The following is a 23,334-nucleotide window of genomic DNA, read 5'->3' on the forward strand; positions in this document are numbered from 1 at the left end:
AGACATTTTTAGGCTTCAGGCACTAGCTTGAGCCTGTGGGAAGGTCAAGTACACAACTCACTCACTCTGGCCTGGGAAATCATAGGGAGGAATCCAAACAGTCCTTAGAGAAGGAAAACAGCCTTTGCAGGTGTTGTCTCCTTGTTCTTTACTTGCAAGAAATGGTCAAGTGGTGTTGTTCCTAATTGTCCAGTTATGGTGATGTGTTAGTTTGATGACCAATGGAAGCTTTACTTTTTTGGACCTTCTGGGACCTGTCTATAAAAGAAGATCTGCAAGAATTAAAAGTGCTCTCTCTTGCAACTAAAGCAGGAGAGTCTGTGTCGCCGCTTTCGCCGTTCCTAATACAGTGAGACAGAGCAACACCTGAATGAACATCATCATTGCCCTGGTTTTAGATGATCCCTGCTGGGTCACAGTGGGAGTGAAAACAGGTCAATACTGAGTGTGAACCAGTTTGAGGCACACCCTCACACTTGAAGATGGTGTGACACCACAAGAACACCCATCCCACTGCCTCCCTACCCAGCCAAACACCCCATTCACTCCACAGGAGGAAGAACCAGCCCCTCTGACCTGAGCCTTGCAGCTAGTCCAGCCAGGCAATACCGCCCTGCAGTAGCTGCAGTTTCTGTTTGGCATGGCTTGTCCATTCAACAGGCCAGACAAAGATGCAAAAAATATTTCCACCTTCTTCCAAAGCTTCCTGCACCCTCGCCTTTGCAGACAGATATCCCCTTTCTTTGCCTCCACTTCCCAAGCCAAAGCAGATGTACAAATGCAAATCCACAGCCTGATGGTTGCCTGGTTCACAGATAGGCACAGACCTGCAAACATGTCCTCACACCCCTCTCTCTTTTCCATACAAAAATAGAACTCTCTGAAGCACAGCACATCACATTTCCTGCCTGGTGTGGACTGCACAATGATGGCCACTGGTGTGAGGCCAGATGATGAGAGTCTCCTCTTACATGTACAGTGGTCACCACACTCGGTGCTCCTCATCCCTCTCTCCTAGAGCAGCTCAAGGCCCAAGCTCAGGTTTGGCAAGAAGGTTTTGCTGACCAAAAGTTGCCAGAATCTAATCACAAGCAGTTTCTCTTTGAGGACTCTATAAACCTGGAGGATGGGACCTAGTTTAACAACAAAGGGATCTTGGATTCAGGTAGTGGAAAAAGGGTGTAGGAAGAGGATGGGTTCTCAGTCACAGGAAGCCCAGCCCAGAGACTGGATCTCAGAAGATACTAGACCTCAAAAAGAAGTAGTGTTGGAGCGAAACAGTAGTTTGAAGGCAGAGCAGTTTTGCAGAGGGCTGCAATCCTCATGGCCATTTCTGGGAAAGCATTGCTGTTGATCCAGAACCAAGCACTCACTTAACCAGCAGTAGTGGAGTGCAGCACCTCTTTCTTCACCACACACAACAAGGACCAGGAGTCTCCAGAGCTGTCATTTGAATGCATCTGAAAACTCTTGTCATGGCCAGGCTTGGGGAGGACAGCCAGGGAATCAAAACCAGCCAGCCTCTGCTGAAAAGGAGCAGGGGAGAGGATGGGCTGTGAGCTCTCCTGCTCTGCTAACTGCTGGCTGTGTATGTTGCACTTTGGAGGCTCCCATCAGGATGGAGATGTAATGGCATGGCAAGACCACCTTTCCCAGGAATTCTGAAAATTAATGCAGCTTACTCTGGCACAGAAATCCTCAGCTGAAGCAATTCTCTGTAAGTTCTTGTCACCAGCACTGCAGCTGCAATAGAACGTTCATGTTAACCAGAATTTTTGCAGTTTGTCCTTCAAGCTAGAGAAGCCTACACCTTCCTTAAGACCAGAGGTCACTTTGGGAAAGCAAGTGCACAAAGAACAGGTTTTTTTACTGTTCAGCTTATCAAGGAAAAAAACTCCACTGATTCAGTTTGGGGTTTTTTTAATGCATCAAAATCATATGAGGTTGATTGTGCACTATGGTACCTGAAACAGTGGAAGAGGAAAACTTAACATGCAGTCAGTCCCTATAGGAGATGGGTGGCTGATGCAGCTGGAAACAAGGATTTGTGTGATCAGCTGCCTCTCTGGAGTCTGTTCTTTTCTAGATCTGTTTCTCTATGATAGATTCTTGTGCAGATTTTGTGCCAGCTAGTAAGGACTGATGTCACATTGAAGACTTTTCCATGGAAGGTCCCAATGGAAAACCAGCAATCCTCTATCAAGATACCCTTGCTCAATACGGGGTATGCCTCTTTGTCAAGAGCAACTGGAATTGACCAAAACTGTGAGGGGAGGAGGAATGGTCCGATGGATCAGCTACAGGCAACCAAACCTCGATTCCTCAGCATATTTTCCTTTGAAACACAGTTTAAAATGCATTGAAGCAACAACTGTGGCATAAATAAGAGAGGGTTTCCTTCAGAAACATGATAATGGTAGTATGTCCAGACCCCACCTGACACATGTAAATTTTGCTTTCTGTCAGCACAGTTTTTGAACTTGATTGCCCAAGATGTTGTGCTACTGAGAATGTGGCACTTTTTATCTCCTTCACACTGATATTGTTAGGAATGGTGCCATTTGTAATGTGAGAAGCCAAACAAAACCACATTGTCAGCAACACATGCAAGGTGTTCTTGTCTTTACCTTCCTGTCCCCATAATGGTTGCTGAGATGGGTAAACTCTGCAGTCAGTGCTGTTCAGTGTTTAAGTGGCATGTAAAAGTGTGATGTGGAGGTTTGGTTAAAGGTGTTGCTTGGTCCAGACTGGTTTCAGGGGCAGCATAAGTTTTTAAAATACTGAAGTCTGAGGTATGTACTTATGCACAAGACTTTTCCCCCTCACACTGCTTTCATCAGAGAAGGGGAGTGCTGCTGAAACTGCTCATTTTCAGTTGCATGTCCACTGAGAGTCTGCAAAATGGCAAAGGTGAACAGGGGAACAGACACAGAGAAGGAGCATTGAAGGAAGGGTGAAAGTATTGTGTGGTTTCAAACTACCCCATGAATCATCAGCTCATCACATTCGTTAGGCTGGGGGCATCCCTTCCCTTTGCTGGCTCTCAGTGGGACCAGAGTGCCAGGCTAACTGAGGTGCCTTGCAAACTGCCCAGCTCACCAGGGTGAGCTCAGTGGAGGGCTCAGCAGGTCCATCTCGGTGTCCTGTCCCCATGGCCCCCTGGAGTGGAGCAGTGGGAAGGGCACAGAACCAGCGGGAGGTGAAGGGGTGAGGGCAGAGATGCCCCGATGGCCACTAAAGTTCGCTTCCTGACAGGATACACTGTGAAGGTCTCTAGAAGCTCTGCAAGTTATTTCTGGTACTTTCCAAATAATGTTGTTTTAACTATAACCTTTGCATCGAATTTCCTGCCATTCGTATGCGTGCGCTTCTCAAAACATGTGCAGTTATTTTCCCCTTAAACTGTGGTTCTACTCCGAAAAATGTCTGTAAAAATGGCCTTGTGGGAAACCGCTGCTCTGTGTATAAGTGAGGTCTTTATTGAATTTGTTCACATTAGAAGCCTATAAAAGGCTTTACTTTGTATCAAAACAGCAAACTTGGGCTAATGTGAGAGAGGTTTTTTCCCTCCTGCTCCATCATTCCTAGAGATAATGCTGATTAGAGATAAGGCTAAACACTGCCCTCAAGTTAATCTCTGTGTTTAAATGGAGAGGCATACAAGCAAAGGAGTTGAAGACCTGGAATTTGGTACCACAATGGAGTAACAATGCTGGGCAGCAAGTACTAAGCCTACCTATAGAGCAGATGATATTCCTGCATTTCTTTCCTTCCAAATTCTGCCCTACAGAGTGTCCTGACAGACATGCCTGATAAAGGCAGTGGACATCAAATATACACATGAATACATGAAGTTCAGAAGTAGGAATTCCCTAGCCCTGTAGGCTATAGAAGAACATGGACAAAAGTGGTAAGAGGCTGAGGCATTCACAGGCACTTTCCCTTGAGGTAAGTCAGAGGCCAGAGGTGGGAGGTGATGGAGGAGGTGTTTACTTTCACTCCTTGACAGTGATGGTCACAGCCTCAGAGAAGTGGGGGGAAAAAGGGTGGGAGGGAGAGCATGCTACTGTCAAGCAGTTTCACTCTTAGCCTGCCTGGCTGTGAACACACTGCAGTGATCTCATGAGGAGAAGCATGGGACAGTCATGAGATGGCCCTGCTTGGGACCTGAGCCCTGGCTCCCCATTATGTTTGGGCTGAACTAGACAGTGTCAGGACATTGGCTGGAGGGGCTGGAGCCCAGCAGCAGAGTCAAGCTCTGAGAGAGCTCCAAGGAGTGGATGCCTGTCTCCCTGATGAGTGCTTCTGGTGCCACAAGGGCTGTTCAGACCCAGAGTCCTTCCCTAGAGACCCTCAAGGAAGACCTGAGCCATCACCCTGGGCCTGGCCCAGCAACATGAAGGAAGGCCACTGCCTACACCCTTGTCTGAGCTTGTGAACATGGTGTCTGAGGCCCAGCAGGCATTTGAGGCGTAGCAGTGTGGCAAGTGATCTCTGTCAGCTTCATCATGGTGCCTGTGTATGCAGAGGGCCTTATTCTGGCACACTGCGATGGAAAACTCAGCAGTGGGAACTGGAAGGAAGGTAAGTACCCACGGGACAATCAGCGTGTGTGCACAACTCTCACATCCTCTCTGAGTCTCAATTTCCACAGCAGAGAAAGGGATGTAAAGGACCTCCCCCTCTTCTTCAAAAACACATTCATACAGCAGGCTCTGGGTCTTGCATCACACCCAGGTGTCCACTGCCCAGGTCTGTAGGGCCATTATTGACTTTACAGTATTTAAACATGGCTCTGCAAGTCCCTGGGGGTTTTCCTGGCATTGAATACTGAAGATGCATGCCTACAGAACTTGCTCACAGACCTGTATTGAAGATGGAATGTCTGTGCAAGTGATATGTTCTACAGGAAGGCAGCACTGGACTCAGAGAACAGCCTTACACCAACTCTGTGCCCAAGCAAGGCAATGAGCTGAATGCTGGCTGATTTGCTATTCAGCATCAGTGGCTGCTCTTGTCCTTGAGGGAAATCATTACCTTATTACCTGGGCAGTCTTGGAGAGATAAAGCCCTGCTCTGTTTTTCAGCCTGTCAATGTGTTACATCTCTCTCTATTTAAAGTTAGAGGGTACAAATACTTGGCAAGCCTAATATGAAGCAATGACAGCTTCCAGACTTAATAAATTGAGAAGAATTTAGGGATTTATTGTACATTCAAAATTGCTTGAAGACAAGACACAATACTGTAAGGAGATTCTTGAAAATAAACCCTCAGGTATTTTGATTATCGAGGCTTGCTTCCAGTTTAATCACATTTCCCTTTCTTCTCTAGAGGAAAAAAAATCATTACAGCCACCACCCCCATTCTGCTCAGAGCTCTCCTTGCTGCTGTTTTCTTCATCTCTTTGCCTGAGCAGCTTCTAGAAAGGGAGTTAATTGGATTGTTGATTTTGTTTTAAAATATGGTTGGTGATGTCATGCTTATCCAAGGGCCAACCCCCTACTCCCCCTTAAGCCCTTCCAGGGGTTACTGATTTGTGACTGCAGCAGTTATTAACTTTCATGTCATTAAAATGCCTGAACAGAAATTACTTGTTTGGAGGCAGCTTCCTGTCTCCTTACAGCTCACTGCTCAGGATCTGCATTCCTGTTTCTCCCCTGGGCTCAGCAGCTATTTTCTCTCTGCTCTGTGGTTTCCTGGGTTCAGCTCTCCCCCATTTGCCCTCTAACATTGCTGCTCCCCACCTTGGGAGGCAGAAGGTCAGATGAGAAAGGCCACAGTGGTGTAGGGAATGGAAGGGAAGGGTGGTGTTCAGGTGGACCACCTGACACGAGGACTTGACTTCACTCCCGCAAGGGATGTACCACTACCTTGTGAAACAGCTCAGAACAAAGAGCTTCCCCAGCCCTCCTGAGAGCACACCTCTGCAAGGTTTTAGCTCTGAGATTGCTCCTCTGAGGGTTTTCCTCCTATGGAGCCCTCCTCTGAGGTGAACTGCCTGTGGCAGAGCGGCTCTGGGGCTTGATGAGGCTACACACAATCAAAAAGACTATTCTGTGGCTATGGGAATGCAAGGCTGCATGTTAGTGGAGACTACTGACAAGAGTCTTGTGAACATTGCGAGATCACCACTTGGAGGAAAAACAAGCACTGTGGACACTGCTATTTCCTCACTGTGGTCTCTGAGGAACCTATAGATGCTCCTTGAGAGATGCAACACAGAGCCCTGTCCGTGAGATACCTGTCAAGTTTGTTGCCATAACGCAAAGCCCAAGCTGCAGCTCACCTCATCTGCTCCACAGGCTGTGCCCCTGCTTGGGAAATGGGATGTATAAGTCTCAGGGAAAATGGGACTTAGTTCATTGAGAGAAAGACACACAGGGTCACACTTTCTTCCTCTTCTCTCCCTGACTGACACACATGGGCAGGAGGAAATGTCATTTTGCATATCACCATTCCCTGTTGCTCAGGTAGCTCCCACATGGGAGGCAGGAAAGGGCACAGAGCATTGAAGCAGTTCATAATTTCACCCTCCCCCTCCCTGCAGTTGCAAAGAGCAATTGCATGGGGCTGGGAGGGCTATTTTAGGCGGGTGCTGTGCCCCAGGGCTGGAGCAGGCTGCAGGGAAGGTCCGTGGGGGCACTGCCCTGTGCTTGCACCTGAGCACACATTGGTGCACACAAACACACACACACAGAGCACAGTTCAGGCCCGGTGGGGAGCACAGGGGGCATCAAGCACTTGGCTCCACTTGAATGCTTACCCTGGAAAAAGGCCAAGGACAGCACGTGTCCACAGGCACCAGGGCCCCTTCTCTGAGCCACGGTCTACTTAGGTGAGGCTTTAATTCTAATAGGAAACATGTACTGTTGCTTTTATGTTTCAAAGACAAGAGCATCACTACATTTCTCCAGTGCTGACCTTCAGTGCACCACAAAAGATCCCCCCCTTTTCTTGCTACTTTCCCCACCCTCTTTGCAGGCAGCAGGTTCCTTCTTCAGAGATGCTCAGCGTTCAGGGGGAAGGTGGCTGATGAAAAGGACTGCTCAGGGTTTTTATCCTTTTGGTCTTGGAAATGATGTTGGCAGGCTGATGCAGCAGCATCTCTCCCTCCTTCCCCCTCCCCTGCCTCAGCCCGAGGTTGGGGAGGGAAGAGCGTGGGCGGTGGAAGGAGTTGTGGTCCCCAGATGTGTGAATTGTTGCCGAGTAGAAATAGCGCAACACGGACAAACAGCAGCCATCGCTTTGGGCTTGCGTCACTGACCTTTTCCTCTCGCCCTTCTCTGTCCTCACCTGCCCTCCCCCTGCTCCACCTGCACTTTGCACTCTGACAGCTCTCTGAACAGCGCTTTGAAATGGTGAGGGGAACTAGCAAAGGAATGTAAAGGAGGAGGGGGGAGTGAAAAAACAACAACAGAAAAAGACCTGCAGCAAAGAGAAGGTTATGCATTCATCCTCTCTCCATTTCCTCAGGTTGCCATCCTGCAGGACAAGAGAGTCTTGGGCTGAGCCAACTCACCACTGTTCCTCCCTGGTCTACCCATTGAACTGAATGCTCAGACGTTCTGCATCCATGGCTGGCAGGACTGGGGATGAGGGAGGAGAAGGAAGTCTGTCTGAGGGTCAGGGGAGTGCTTCAGTATCTGCCATATAATGAACAAACAGATATTTTTAAAAAAAAAAAATTAAAATCATGTGGTAGAGCTGTAAAAGCCTGCATAATTCCCTTAGACTAAAACAATGCCACCTGCTCAGAGAAAAGTGGGAGTTGGGGCAAAGCAAGGGCTTGGGAGGTGTTTTGGATTGTGTGTGGAATAACAATCCTGTGGACCCTTGGCCCTAAAGATCTGCTGAATTGCTGATTGTGGCTGCAGGTGACAGGGCTTCATTGCCTGGAATGTCCTTTCTAGTGATCTTCCCCATGCCACTACTTCAGGGGAAGAATTGAGGACACATGGGGGGAGGAAAAGAGTCTGTAGAGGTGAATGTGAGAATGCCACAAACCCAGAAAGGCACGTGTGGGGCAAACAGAATGCAGTGACCATCAGGCACCCATGGAAGACACTTGCTCTAGGGCGTTGTCCTATCAAACACCTGGAAGGTGGTCAGGGCTTCAGAGCAGGGGATCAGAGCAGTGAAAATGATGCCTGCAGGATGTGGGTCAGTTAGACAAGAGACCTATTGTCCTCCTTGTCCTCTGTGGACCATTTTTTCCTCTGGCTACTTTGCAGCATTGCATCTGCCCTCAGTAGCACCTGTGAGGCGTGGGCACATCTGCCCCCTCAGAGGTGCACTGCAGCTCACACCGTCAGTGGAGGCACCTCTGCACTCCTCCATCCTCACCCGCACTGGCAACAGGGGCAAGTGTGTTAAAACGAGCCAAGAAAGAGCACAGACTCCTGCCTCCCACTCTCCCAGGGCTCTATTTACAACCTTCCCAGGTAGATGGGGAGTTCCCTACTCCTTAGCTTCTCCAAGCTGAGAGCTCTACATCCTGCTCTGACCCATTTTAACTGTTGCAAACAGAGACTGGGAAAAGTGTGAAGTTTTGCAATAATTCGCAGGTAATTTGTGAGTTAAGTGTCACAAACTCGAGAGACTGGGTGGTCTGTGGAATGAGAAACTGTCAGAAACCTTTGATTTAAACCTTCTGCCCTGGCCCTCCCTGTGGTATAACTGCAAGGCAGGAGATCACAGAGAGCTCGTGTGTGAAGGAGAAGGTATTTCATTAGATGAGGGATCTGTGGCTGTACCAAAGAGGCCTGGAGCCTCAGCAGCCTCTGCCCACCTCCTGATAGAATCTTCAGAGCCAGCCAGGCTCACAAAGGGCAACAGTTTCTGTTGGCAGGAAAGCGAGAGATGTCCATGTGAGGTTGGTGTGTGTGGGTATAGGTGTGTGGGTGTCACAGCAGAGTGTGACAGCACCGAGCTGGCCTCTGAAGCCTGGCGTGACTGGGCAAGCGCCTGCTTTGCCACTGTGGTCAGAGAAGGGCCACACACCACATGAGGCAGTGGAACAATTGCCCTCAAATACAGCTGTGTCCCAGCACCAACATAGCTGTGAGCAGGGTCTGTCGCCCTGAAAACTCAGCTTCTGAGCTTGCTAACATAGTTTTCTAAGGACTTTCCCAGGACAGTAACTGTAAACATAGATCTGTGTACATTCTTTCTGATACACGTTTTGTGATGGGCATCTCTCATGGCCAGTGCAGTGAGAAAGTGTTATCCTGACCATCCAATCCCTGGCCGTGGTCAGAAACCTATAAATCCTGGGAGGAAAAAGAAACTCTGTTCTTTCTTTCACCACACCACACCTGTGTGTGTGTGATCTATTCATCTTCAGCGGTAACACAGGGTCCACATCCAGCTCTTCAAATCCTATGGCAGCTCCCAGCCAGCAATGGGAAGCTGAGAAAAAGGAGATCTGAATCCACTGCTGGCTGCAATCAGGGATGGAGGGAGGTGCAGCTCTGCTTGTGGCACTGGGCGATGCTGGTGGGGGTGTTGCATCACCCCCTCTCCCTCTCTGGACTCTGGGAGATAAACAAGGCTGAGGTGTGAGTGAAGCAGGTGGTCTGGGTGGTTGGGGAGAGGAGGAAGGACAGCAGGCTGCAGCAGAGGAGAAACCTGCTACAGTACAGTGTGGCAGCCCCTGAATAGTGCACTGGTGTGGGGCAGATTTGCAGCACAGCTGGCAGCTGAGGCAAGACCAGAGACAATTCCTGTGACTGCCCCTCCTGTGACAAAGGCTCTGAGGGGATGTGGAGCCAGGTCCTGCTTTCTTGTGTCCCTGCTCTCGCTGGTGTTTTGGGCGCAGGCACATCCACCTGTGCCCACCTGCAGGATCAAAGGTCTCCTTCATACTTTTCTTGCCCTGCTTCTCTCTTCCCCTTTCCCACAGCTATCACAGGGCAAGGAGCTATTGCAGGGCCTTCAGCTTCTCCTGACTTGTCACTGGCACGTGCTTCCTTTCCCAGAGACAGCACCATGTCCTGCCCTTCACATCCTCCCTCCCGCTCCCTCCCTTTCATACCTGCAAGAGCAGGGACCTGCAGGAAGGCAGATCTCAGGAACAGCCCTGTGACAGATGCCTGGAACAAACTTCAGACATGTCCACAGAGCCCTTTGCAGCAGAGTTTGGACCACTCTTTCAGAGGGAAATAAAGGCACAGCTCCAGGGGTAGTGCTGTAGCTGCACACCTGCTTTGCCCAGGAGAGAGATACTGCCTGTCACCAACCCCTGAATGACGTTCCACAGGGCAGCTCCATTGCACGGAATAAACCACAGACCTGGGGTGGATGAATGAATGAATGAATGAATGAATGATCTCATGGCCTTCCAGGCATGAGTGCACTCACTGGTAGGGCAGCAGGGCTGATCTGACCCATTCTAGACGTTGTTCCTTCAAAGCATTGCAGGGTCCACCTTGCCTGAGCGGAGCCTCACCTACAGGTCAGGCATCCATGGCTGATGGGTGGCATCAGCTACAAACCCTGCCTGTCACCATGCATCTGAGCCCCCTGAGGAGACTTCAGGTGGCAGGCTGAAAGGTTGAATCATAGAGAACTTTTCTTGAAGATCTGGACACACATTTCCAGTCCCTCCTCCTCCCTCCCTCCCTCCCTCCCTCTCTCTCTCCCTGCTTTCCTCACCTTTTGTAAGTGTGGCAAAGTCACTTCCAATCTGCCAGCATCTCACCTCAAGGAGCAGGAACATGCACAAACACAACTGCTACACTTCCTGAGGACACATTTTTATCTGCTTCCTCTGAAGTAAATAAAAAATGAGAAGAAGGCTGGGCTCTGACCTGACAGAGTATTGCATTTACTAAGATATATATAGCCCCTGCCCTGGGCCTGACACAGGACCAAAGAGGCCTGTAGGGATGTGTATGATTATGTATTCCACCCTTTGCCAAACGAAGTGTCTGGTACACATCAAACCACAGGAGAAACTATGTGAAGGCAAATTAAACTCAAAACAGAAGGTCCTATATGGGCACCTCATCTTGTTTTTTTGCCTATCCCTCTACCTCAGCACGAATCCTCTCAGTCCAAAGATGATAAACAATACCCCATGTACCTCTTTGACTTGGACTGAGACCCTAAAAGGCATGTCCCTGTCATTAGGATTCTACTCCTTCTAGATCTTTCACTCAAGCTCACAAGTCGCCAGTCCCTGCTCATGTCTTCCCTTCTTCCTCCACTTCATGAGCAATTACCACTTGTCTTTGCACCTCTGACCTGACTCTCAGGCCTTTCTCATCACACACGTGCATTCCAAATATGCATGTCCAGCTTAACTCTGGAACTCCCACTCAATCCAATATTAGGAAGCACAAGTGTCCAGTCAACAGTTTACTATCCCTCCTACACTGTATTTCCTGGCCTTCAGATCTTGGCAGGGAAAAGAGAAATATCACAGGGAAAACAGAAAACACTTGTGCTTACCAAGTACTTGGTAGAAGAATGTGCTAAAAATTTCATAAGATCAAGGGATCTGATCTCCCTTAAGAGAACTCTGACATTAACCCAGCCTTCTTCAATTTGAAGCCTGCTCCTACAACCCATCGTATTGTCCTGGGATTTTTTTTTGTAATCTCCAAAGAATCCTTTTATGAATTTGCTGCAAGCTTTTCCAGCAAAAGGGTTGTCACAATTAGAAGTGTTCAAGCAGTAAATATTTTAAGGTAATGGTTCTTTGCAAAGGAAACAGACACAAGATTGCCAAGGATTACCCAGGGAAGTTTCAGAGCTGAGTTAGACTTTGTACCTTTACAATTACAGGTCAGTGTCTTTTCCATCACATCATTCAGCAATAACCAGAGCTAGAAGGAATAGGTTGGGAGAGAAAAACAGATTTAAGTGCAAAACAACCAAGGAAAAAAAGTTTAATACCACTGAAAAAATATATATATACAAAAGTTCTTGGAGTTTGTTTGGTTTTGTTACAATAAAGCACCATTAATTCCAGAGTACATCACAACTCAGCCTACTACACTTTCCAGAAAGCACCCAATACTCCTGAAATCTGATTTAGCACCAAGGGAATGCCATCTTGTTTAGCACCAGAAGCCTGTTAAACACACCCTTTGGTCCCCCTGCCCTCCTCTCACGTGCATCAGGCACCCTCTGGCTGCTCATGGGTAGCACAGGAGACCTGTCACCAACATTCAATCACCAAATAGGAAAGGAGAAAGAAGGAAGCTTGCTTATGGGGATATTCAGTGTTAGAGAGGCTTGCTTCTCTTCAGGGAGGCATGGGGCACTATACACTGTAAATAGACTATATCTGGGTTTGCAGCCTGTTGGGGAAGAGAGAAAGGGATTCGGTTCTGAGCATCACCTGCAGCTTTCTGCTTCCTCTGCTATCTGAAATCCTGTCTCTGAGCAATTCCACACACTGCACCTGCTAAGGGAGAGGAAGAAACTCACAGTCTCCTTTAGTTTCCATGATCCCTTCATCACATGTTTCCCTGTGAAAAAATCAGCCTCGCCTTAGTGAAACTTTGTTTTTTACACGTATTGCCTCATTGACAGTGGCGGGGAGCATCCAGAGCAAATTTCCTAAAACTCACTACAGTCTGTACAGCTTCCCTAGAAAAGCATGGAGAGCAAGTAAAGAGGATAAGAGAGAAAATGCCCTGCCATTTTTTCAAGGTCAGTTTTAATATTTAGCCTTGGTCCCTGTTCCTATACTATCCTAGGCTGTGTTTACCAAACCTAATCTTGTATAATGATGCACATCTCGTCTGGAAGAGCCCTGGCAGTCCCAGGTGCTATAGGCAGAGCCCATGGCTAATCATGAGACAGCAGAACCTGGTTAAGTCCGAAGATTTCATGATCATGATGAGCAGAGGAGAAATACCTGCATTTCTCCTGCTTATCCTGAGACTCAAAAAAGAGACAAGTCTTGGCACTGCTGTTTGTGGGAGCATCACGACATGTGGAAGTAGGTTTCCTAAAGTGCTGAGCCAGCCTCACCTGCTCCCCCCAGGACTGCAGCATCCCCTCCAGAGGGATGTGAGTGGGAGCAGGGTGAGACCAATATAAATAGTACTAGAAAACCCTACCACTGGCATTCCTTTCTCACTGCGACATCTCCAACCTGACAAAAAGAGCCAGGGTTTGTTTTAGCCACATGCTTTTCTCAGTTACTCTCATGAGTTTGCCAGAAAAGGGCATGGAGGATACGACAGGGAAGCTTTTAACCCTTGGGCAAGGTGCTGTGGTCTCACCTCTATCTCTGTTCCACCACAGAGGCAAAGAAGTGACAGCCTGCTCAGGTTTGGAATTGACTGAACTGCAATTGCCTCTACAGCCTCGAGCTCAGGCCCTGAAACAGTGGTCCTTCAACACCAGTGTGGGAGAACCACCTTCAGGAGGACAATGAAATGGCACCTCTGCCAAAGGAGAGCAGATTTGGGTTCGCTCTCTGGACAAGCTTCCCATAGCTGATGAGCCAAGACTGAGTAGCACCCCAGGGGAGGTGTGGGAGGGGGGCTTCAAGGTTTTCTCTCTCTCTCTCTCTCTCTCTCATTCTGTACTGGCGATCACTAGTGGGAACAGAATGGTTGCCTCTACTGAATCATGGGCCGATGCCCATGAAGGGTCTGGCCAGGTGTCTGGCCCTTCATCTCTTTGAAGAGCTAGAGCTGGCACAGAGGAGGAAAATCCTACCAGGTCTAGGTTTGACAACCAGCCTGGACTCTGTGACAGAGAAGGATGTCCATGGAAAGCCAGTTTAGAAGGCAAACAGCTCCCTTTTTGGAAAGACAATATCCTCTCTCAGTGCTCCTACATCTTCCTTGTGCTACAGGAGACCATCAGACCCCAGTCCCCTCTCCGGAATTCAGATACCAGAGGTGACATTAAGACCTTGTTTGAGGCTGCAAAATTGGTATGTCTAGTTAGGATGGAGAGGAGCCAGGATGTACCTTGGCAGTGGGGACTTTCTAGTCCTTTCCACAGGAGACCTTTATGTATGAAGCCCCAAAGAGAGACACAGGCCCAGGAGCAGCATTTTAGCTTTCCTCTTGCTCTAGAAGCCTAAATGCCAGAGGGAGCTTGCTGGCAGATTGAGAAGCCAATAACCTAAGGTGGGGTTATGAGGTGAGGGGCAAGAGGTGGTAGTGCCATGATGGAAAGTGGACAGATACAGGCCTGGCTACAAGAGAATGTGAGGTGGGAGCCAGCATGACAAGTTTCACACTCAGTGCCTGAGATTTGACAGGCCCATTTCCAAGTGATTTGCAGTGGTTACGGGCAGTAAAGAGAGAGAAAGATTGAGACAGACAGAAAGAGAGAGAGAGAGAGAGAGAGAGGAAAAAGGAAAAGGTCTAAGAGGCCCCAAGGAAGATGAGAGTCAGTTATTCAATACTGGGCTTGACCAAGTACCCGCTGAAGGTGATGTACACATCAACATCATCACTGTAAATGGCATTCTCCCGCTCCCGCTTGTAGAGCCTCACCCAGATCTCATCATTTTCCTGGAGCTCCAGCATCAGGCTCTGGCTCTGCATGATGCTGCGGTCACTTGGTTGGGCATACAGGATGACCGCCTCTTCTTCGTTGTGCATGATGTGCATGTAGGTCTCCTTGAAGTTCCAGGTGTGGACATTGAGGCTGAAATAGTAAAGTCCGCCCACTGAGCAGTAGAACTTGCCATTGAACATGTCGAAGTGGCTGTAGAGGTTGACGAAGACGGTGTCAAAGATCAAGACCTGGAAGCCCTCGCTGCTGTGCAGCGCTTTCTTGCGACCGACGGAGAACGCAGCGTACTGATGCTTGCAGGGGTCTCCCGCTGTGCCCATCTGTCCTTTACTGCCTTTCTGGCCCTGGGCGCCCCGCTCGCCTCGTGGTCCTTCTTTGCCCCATTTCCCTGGCATCCCAGGCTCTCCCCGGTCTCCTTTCTCTCCTGCAGGAGGAAGCAGAGGACACAACTCGGTGTGATACCAGAAGATGTGGAAGTGGTGGTGAGAAGGCCTCACGAGGAGGCAGAGGATTGCACACAAATGGGGCAATGCCAGAAGGAACACTTTGAGGGTCTCAATACCTCTGCTCCTCATGGGAAAGGAGCTCTGGGAGCGACTGGAGTCTCTTCCCCAATGAATCCCCTGCTCACCAAATGATACGGCTCTGCTGGAGGCACCAGGACCTCTCCCTAGGAGACTTCAGCCTCAGAGGGAGCCCATCAGTCCAAGGTACCACTTGACTTCTTCTTCCTCCCCTACATTCCTCTCCCTCCAGCGCAGCCTTGCCCTCCCACACACGTCTCCTGTGACCCAATTATCCACACAGGATGCACACCGGCCTTGCTGTAGGCTGGAGAAGGGGAAGAACTGCTAACACCTGTGGGGCAATATGATTAGGGAGGGACAATAGGGTGGGTCAGAGGGAAAAGATCCAAGCTGGACTGGGCAGAGGCAGCACTGCAACTTAGAGGGATGGTACTTTCACAACACTGGAATGCTTTGAGCATCTTGTATAATTAATACTGCAGTTCTAACCTGGGCTGTGTTCACTGCCCATCACACACTTGGGCAGGCATCAATACAGAGACCAGCACCAGAATGTACTTTGTGTATACAGAGAAGAAATGGGACTCAGAGCAGCCTCCAGTGACAGCATTCAAAATCTGTATCTTGTTCTTTTCCTCCTCTCCATTCACTGCATGGTATTGAAGGTCCCCCTGTGACACCCCACTCTAGTCTAGGCCTCTATCTGCCCTTCTGAGCTTTGATGGACTGCAGCTACTTCCAGGCAGAGCATTCGCTGAGTTAACCCAGACAAACCACAGAGCCACAAGAAGTGTGTGGCAGCATCCAGCTGGGAACAGGCTTTTGCCCACAGCAAAGGCTAAAAGGGGAGTCCTGAAGGGAGGAGCTGATCTAAAATAGGGAACCCTTTCCCGTTAGCCAAGCCAGCCACTGCAGGGTGGAATGAGCTCCAGCTGAACCCGGAGGTGCTCGCAAATAACTGCTGCTTCCCTTTGCCCTCCTCCCTCTCCCAAATATGACCCACAGAGCTGGAGAAGGTTTCCCCACAACCTCCCTGGGTGCCAATGCTCTCCAAACGTGCTTATTTTGCAGATGATAAGGACTGTTCCTTCCCTCAGGCACTACAGTGAGTCTGAGACAAGGAATGTGTCCTCCCAGCTTGGCAAGAGGCTGTCAGTGCCACTCCTGTGTTAGCAAGGAGGAAGAGTTAGTAGCAGGCAGCATCCTGAGACACAGAGATCACAGCAGAGGTACTCACTGACTTCCATCCCCCCAGGCTACTCTTCATCACAACACAAAACATCTAAACCCTGGGCACAGGGAGTGTGGTCACTTATCCTCCAGGATGGCACAACCAGCATGCCAGCAATCCAGCTGTCACCTCCATTGCAATGCCATCAGTCCCCGAGCCGGTCTTGGCATCCCAGGGCAAAGACTTACCCTTCAGAATGGTGATGTTGATATAGGGACGGACCTCTGGCACTGGGTAGGGAAAGTGGTGGTGGCTGGGAGGGACTGGTGGGGTATCTGTGGAAGAGTCCAGTGAGTCACAACAGCGCTTGCAAGCACCAGGACCCGGTTCTGTGAGGTTGGGTTCATCAGCGGGTGCCCCAAACACAACAAGAGGGAGAAAAAGGAAGGTCAGGGATGTGCGCAGGTAGGTTATGTCCATGGTGACCTGGGAAGATATGAGGAAGTGCCAAGAGTGAGGTATAGGAAGGGGGAGAACATAAGGGATGGAACAGAGATCACGATAAAACATCTTTCTGTGGTTGGAGCCAGGGGTGGGATGAAATGGCATTGCCCTGTGGAGGGAGCTTACATGCTTGCTCAAGGCTGCAATCTGAGCAGCAACCGCATGGCCCAAGAGGGTGCCCCACGCCCTTGTGCCCAGGCCAGTGGAGACTCGGTGCTGACCCTGGGAGAAGGCTTGATGCTGACTAGGCAAACCATTAAAGCCACTAGAATATTCAGTCCCCAGGCTGGGATAGAGGAAGGAGACAGAATCATAGATTTGTTAAGACTGAAAAAGACCTCTAGGGTCATCGAGTCCAGCCTCAACAGTTCTTTAGCAAAAGCATGCTCTGGTAGGCTGCTCAATCTGTGAGAAGCACTGTAAAAAAATTCCCCAGCCCTCCTATCACTGCGTATCAACTCTTTATAGGAATCTAAGCCCAAAATCCCCATGTCCCGGGTGGAGCCTGGCCCACATCTCTCGGCAGAGACGCCTCTTCTCCTGTGGGCTGGGAACTTAACTTCAGCCCCCTCCGTTCCCCCACCGAATCCCACCCGTCCCGCCGGCTCCGTCCCCTCCCACCCATGCCCAGTGGGCTCTCAGGCAAACCCCAGCACCCCCAGGGGCACTCCCAGCTCCCCGGCTCAGCCTTTGGGCAGACCCGAGGGGAGCTGCTTCGCTGCCGACGGTGGAGGACGTGAAGCTCTGCAGCTTGCGGAGAAGTACGCTTACGAAAGACAGACACGCCGAGCAGCTGAGAAAGCCCCTCTCGCAGCCTGTGCCCCCCATCCTGCTGCCTGCCCCCCGGCACGGCGCAGCTGCTCACCTCCGGGGCCCAAGGCTCCCCTCCTCGCTTCCCAGCCCCTGCTCGCCGGCTCCCCTCTGCCTGCAGGGCAGGCCCCCGGGCCCATGGCTTTAAGGAAGCCGGCTCTTGGCACAGGCACTGCTCAGCGCTGGCTGGGTGCGCAAGCTAGGCTTGGACCGGCTCCCTCCCCTCTCCTCTCCCTCCTTCTCCCTCCCTGGCTTTGGGTGCTCTCCATCCTAAATCGGCTTGGGTTTCAGCGTCTTTTTAACTCTTTCCTAGGAAGTGCCTTTTCCTTGTACGTGTTGTTGGTTTGGTTTTATTCTCTGCCTTTTCACTTCCAGGCAGGAAAAAATGGAGGCAGCACAGACTGTGCCCTGTGCAAGGGGTGGACAGCAGCGGGGCAGTGTGCCACCCTTGGCATCTCAGGATGGACAAAGTAAGGTGCATTGGTGCAAGAGACAGACCTTCCTTCAGGCAGGATGCTACAGGAATCTGCCCTCAGTCCTTGGCACATGGGACAGTCCCTTGTCCCATGCTTGAGTCCTTCACTTGGCCACACTCTCTCCCCAGCTGTGCCTGACCCACTCATAGTCCCCAAACTTCATCTTTCATTCTCTCCTGCATTGTTTTTCCTGCACGTCACTGTGGCCTCCTGCCCCAGGCACGATATTTCTAGCAGGAGCAGCTGCCAACTGGGAGAGGCATCAGTTTTTTTCCCTCTCTGGTCATCCCCTCTGCCTGGGCAGAGCCCCAAGCCTTGTGCTCCAGCACGTGTCATCCCCTGGTCATGTCCCCTGTTTAGGTCCCAGGCTGAGCATTTTGGATGGGAGGGGTGTGCCTGGTCTGAAGCAGAGCCTGGCTGCTGGGAGCTGCCTGCCAGCAAAACTGGGGATCTGGAAACAAACCCTGGCTCTGACCATTGTCCCCAGCTTGGCACCAAGCTGACAAGCTTGTGCCTTTGGGGTATGCACAATGTGGCTGCACCAGAACTTTGGAATGAAGGGCATTTTGGGGGGGAGAAGAACGCAGGGTGGGAGAGATGGGAGATTTTTCTCACACTGTGGAGTCTGTTGGGAAGAGGATTAGAAGATTCTACCCTGCACCAAAACTGACCTGGGTATTTATACCCTGGGTATGTGGGGGGGTGTACACATACAGATCTTCGGGAGGCAGAAGGAAGGATGGACAACTTCTCTGCTCTGCAGGAGTCAGAAATGCCAAGTCAGCGGTGTGCCTCCTGCAATTTCCAGTAGGAGCTGCAGAAGGCTCCAAGGTTTCTGAGGGGAATAGGGTTTTGAGCGTGTCTGTGTGTGCTGGCCCTTTTTTTTTCCCGTTTCCCTTCTCCCATTTGTTTGGTTTAGGAATGGGAGGCCCCGCTTCCCAGAGAGTGGCTGGCGTTTGGCAGGACCCCAGAACCACTGGAGAAGCAAGCGGAAAACTCTGGGAAAATATGTACTGTGAGCTGTGGGGGGAAGGGAGGAATGGGGGCTGGGAGGCCTGGAGATATTCTCAGGCTGCCTGTCAGCCTGGAGCTCAATGAACATGGAGTGAACATGCCTTCCAGCTGGGGCAGGAAGAGGACAGAGAAATTCACTGCTGAGTGCGTGAGCTCCTCAAAGGGCTCCAGCACTGATGTACAATGAAGTCCACTGCAAGTTGTCCATGTTCATCTGTGCCTCAGTTTCCCCTTTTGAGAGCAGGGTGGGAAGGCTAGGGAAATACTTCTTGCTAATGGAGCCTTAGCAGCTGACAGAAGAGGGTTTTTGTGATCAGTCATGTTGTCTACTCCTGGCTGCTGCTGGTGGGAATTTTGGCAGCTGACAGTACTATTATAGGCAAGTAAATTTTCTGGGGTGCATGAAAACTTAGAGACTGCTACTGAAGACAAAGCTCTTCTCTGTCCCAAAAACGCTCCTGCAGTGCCTCTCTCAGGTTTTCCTGCCTGGCTTATTTCCAAACATGACACTACCCACTTTTGCAGTTCTTGGCCTTTTGCCTGGCCTCTTCCACCCTTCCAAGGGAAACAGGTAGCAGGGAGGCCATTGTCCTCATTTCCATCCCACATTTCCATCTGCACTCCTGAGCTGCTCACAGCCAAGCAGATGTTCTTCACAGGGGACCTCATCAGCTGGGGCCTGTGCCTGTGCCTCATCTGACTGCAAGAACAGCTCACAGTGGGGAGGAAGCAGGACTTTATATTTAATGTCTCATCTGGGCTGAATAGGGACGTGCCAAGAGCCAGAAAACAAAGATGTGCTCTGGTGGCATTGCCCAGCTGGGCAGAAGTTTATGCCAGTAAAGATACATTTGTTAGGGTGATATTGCCCTGCTCCCTGAAGGGAACAGTGTGTACCAGCAGTATTTTGCCAGGATAGCCACATTTGCAGGAGATTTTGAGAATTCTATCCAGTAAACCTGTGCCAGCCATATTTTAAAATGCAGTTCAAGCCTGAGGGCACCTTGTGTGCCCAACGATCTTTGCTCTCCCTCATCACACACTTTGCCTTGGAGGCAGCCCAGGGAAGCACTGTCCAAATCATACTGCAACTATCCCTGCTCAAAAGCAGCTGTTTCCTCCTCCTCCATTTCCTCTCTTTTCCTATACCCACCCCAACAGTGACAAAGTAGGGGGACAAAGACTGTCTCTACCTCAGTGGCTGCATCCATACTATTACCCCTCTCTACCAGAGGTATGGAGAAGGAAATTGATGTTTTCTGTCCTCTGTAGCCCCTGTGTCCAGCTCAGCTTCCCTGTGGCACATGTGAATCATCTGTCCTGTTACACACACACACACACACACACACACACACTCAGCCCTCACAGCTCATCCCTCACCACACCTCCAGAGCTAAGGTATCATTTTCACCAAGAGGCAGAGCCCCTTCTCTTCCCCTTCCTGACTACTGCTTCTCCTCCCCCACCACAGCTGCCTTTCCTTCCCCGTGCTCCCCACTCCTCTGTCCCTAATCTTCAAGGGCATCACAAGCTGGGAGGGGAAACGGAGCACCTCTTACCTCCACTCCCCTCTGCAGGGGTCCCACGCTGAGTTATCTGTATCCTGTATCCTCAGCTGCTCCTGGTTAGCAGTGCAGGAGGGAGGGCCGGCAGGGCCCAGCTGACTCCAGCCAGATGCTCGCCAAGTGCTCTTATGTAATTACTGTCTTTTCCATCCTGCCTCCAAGGCCTTTGTGAGTGCCTCCCCTCCTGCTCCGGCCTGTGTCAGGCTTGGCTCTCCCTCCCTCTCCCTTCTTCCCTCCCTTCCTCCCTCCCTTCTTCCACCCACCCTGCACAGCATCACAATTTGCTCAGCTCAACAGCTGATTCCTTCTGGAAGCAAAGTTCAGGCTTTTGGCTACTGCTGTTACTACCCTTGGAGAGAGAGCTCACGTGTGTTTCAAGAGCTGGGAAGGGATGAGCAGCACTGCTCTGCACTTGTCTCCTCTCCATCACAGCCTGGCTGCTCCTGGGTACCTTTGCCTGGCCCTTCCATAGTGCCTGTAAACGGGGAGAGGTACACCTGAGACACGGAAAGGTGGTAATGCAGATTTTTGCTTCAGTAAGTTGTGGTGCCCTCAGGTTATCCTGTAACAGCAGCTGTCACTCTGCTGTACCAGGATTGCTGATCATCTCTGGCCAGGCAGCAGAAGAGGCTGGGAAGAGTAGGTGACCTTTGAAGTTCCCTTCAAGCCCAAACTAGTCTGTGATTCTGTGGTTAGATGAATCTTTTACAGCCTGTGGACTCCACGTCTGTGCACAGGGCTTGTGCAACAGCCAGCTCTTGTTACTCAAGAGCACCAGCATGGTACAAACTTACTGGCTTAGAATGCTTTCTACGTCTCTAAGGACCAGCAGACCTATTAGATGTCAGCTGTGTGGCTACATTTCTCTTTAGACTTCTGCCCATGTGGGGCCTAGACCAAGCAGAAACGACACGTTCCCTGGCTTTATGCAGGCTGCTGCTGAGTTTGAAGGCACTTCTGCCAGAAGGGATTTCTGCTGTGTGCTGCTTGGCGGCCTGGCCTGTCTCACACAGAGATCAAGGCCTGGCAAAGTCTCTGCTTTTTTTTTTTTTTTTTTTTTTTCCTTGCTGTGCATTGCTGAAATGCCACGTGGCTGAGGAGCAGCTGGAAGAGCCCTTCACCTGCACTCACTGCTTGAGCAAAGCTGTTGCTGGCAGTCTCCAATAGTGAGCGTGAAAGTGCGAGCTTGTCTCCCACTTCCCAGTGCCCCACAGCCAGTCCCTGTGTGACACAGCTGAGCACGGAGGGTACCAGACACTGGCTCACAAGCTGCACCTGCTGGAGATGCCTCACAGCATCACTCAGGCTGCCCCTCTCCCCATCAGCAGCTTTTCCAACTTGAGTGTCCCATCTCTTACCCTCGCCTTGTGACCCTGCCTGTGAGACCAAGGAACTGCACTGGTATCCACCCCAAAATCTGGCATATGACTACAAGAACTATCCCTACTGCAACCAGAAAGAGTTTGCTGCCATGTGAACATCTAGATCCGGCAGCTTGGCTGGGTGGGAGATTCCAGGTGACACTGTAGCCTGTTTGAACCTGTTCTTAAAAATAACCTTTGGGCAAGCCTGCTGCCTTTCTGCTTCTCTGTATCTGCCTGCACCTGACGGCCCCCTCCTCCCATCCACTCCCGTGAAGACCCAGAAAATTTTACTCTTTTGCCATTCTCTCCTATGCACACCCCTAGACCTGCCCGTATCACTTATCAACAGTAGATCACTACTCAGGGCATATCACCTCTCACAAGGAGCGCTGAGAAAGGTGCACAGCGGTTTGGGTGAGAAAACTTTCTTCAGAGATACCCATGAGTTTTCTCACCAAAGAAACAAGCACTTTGTGGAAGGGGGATGGGGTGGCAGGGCATGAGTGGACAGGTGGATGGGCAAGGAAGCTGGTGTTTAAGAGCTCACAAACTCTTGGATCTGGGTGGGGTGCTTTCTACTAAGGGAACCAGACTGGCATGACAGAATTATAGAATCACAGGGTGGTTTGGGTTGGAAAGGACCTTCAAGATCATCTAATTCCAAGCCCCCTGCCATAGGCAGGGACATGTTCCAGTAGATCAGGTTGCTCAAAGCCTGACCTTGAATGCTGCTAGGGATGGGGCAACCACAGTGTCATTGGGCAACCTGAGTCAGTGCCTCACCACCCTCACAGTGAAAAATTTCTTCCTAATATGTAATCTAACCCTGACCTCCTTCATTTTAAAGCCTTTCCCCTTTGTCCTATCACTACATGCCTTTGTGAAAAGTCCCTCTCCAGCTTTCCTGTAGTCTCCTGCTAGGTACTGGAAGGTACTATAAGATCTCAGTGGAGCCTTCTCTTCTCCAGGCTAACAACCCCAATTCTCTCAGCTTCTCTTCACAGGACAGATACTCCAGCCCTCTGATTATCTTCATCACTGTCATCTTGGACCTGCTCCAACAGGTCCATGTCATTCATGTATTGGGGGTCCCAGACCTGGATGCAGCACTCCAGATGGAGTCTCACCAGAGGGGCAGGATCATCTCCCTCGACCTGCTGGCCACGTTTCTTCTGGTGCAGCCCAGGATACATCCGTGTCTCTGTGCTGTGAGTGCACACCTCTCACACCTGTACAGGTCCCTCTGGATGTCTGACACGAGGAGGGTTGGCACGGAGAGGCTCCACTGCTGCTTGGCAGCACAGTGCTAACCCGGGTGAGACGGGCAGGAGCCTGGCCGGGTTCCCTGCGGTGCCGCACCTGCCGGCTGCTGCCTGCTCCCCTCTGCGGGACGTGCCGCGCATCCCGCA

At 50.5% G+C, this 23,334-nt stretch overlaps 1 protein-coding gene across 4 annotated transcripts; it reads right to left on the reverse strand.

Moving 5' to 3' along the window:
- Nucleotides 1-11,867: 11,867 nt before the first annotated feature.
- C1QTNF6 (C1q and TNF related 6) lies at nt 11,868-23,334 on the reverse strand. 4 transcript variants are annotated; one of them, XM_088055856.1, is made up of 5 exons: nt 23,053-23,334; nt 20,929-21,036; nt 20,556-20,712; nt 16,441-16,678; nt 11,868-14,918 (listed from the first exon to the last, which is right to left on the reverse strand). In XM_088055856.1, the coding sequence occupies exons 4-5, from the start codon at nt 16,670-16,672 to the stop codon at nt 14,371-14,373; spliced, it is 780 nt and encodes a 259-aa protein (XP_087911982.1). In that variant the 5' UTR covers nt 16,673-16,678; nt 20,556-20,712; nt 20,929-21,036; nt 23,053-23,334; the 3' UTR covers nt 11,868-14,370. The 4 variants fall into 4 exon arrangements, with proteins under 4 accessions (XP_087911982.1, XP_087911980.1, XP_087911981.1 ...); XM_088055854.1 differs by having other exon boundaries at nt 20,556-21,036; XM_088055855.1 differs by lacking the exon at nt 23,053-23,334 and having other exon boundaries at nt 20,556-21,112.

The sequence above is a fragment of the Pseudopodoces humilis genome, chromosome 5, assembly GCF_049639895.1.
Source record: "Pseudopodoces humilis isolate 2021_Gansu_Grassland_sample_001 chromosome 5, ASM4963989v1, whole genome shotgun sequence".
In the NCBI taxonomy this organism is placed as follows: Eukaryota; Metazoa; Chordata; class Aves; order Passeriformes; family Paridae; genus Pseudopodoces; species Pseudopodoces humilis.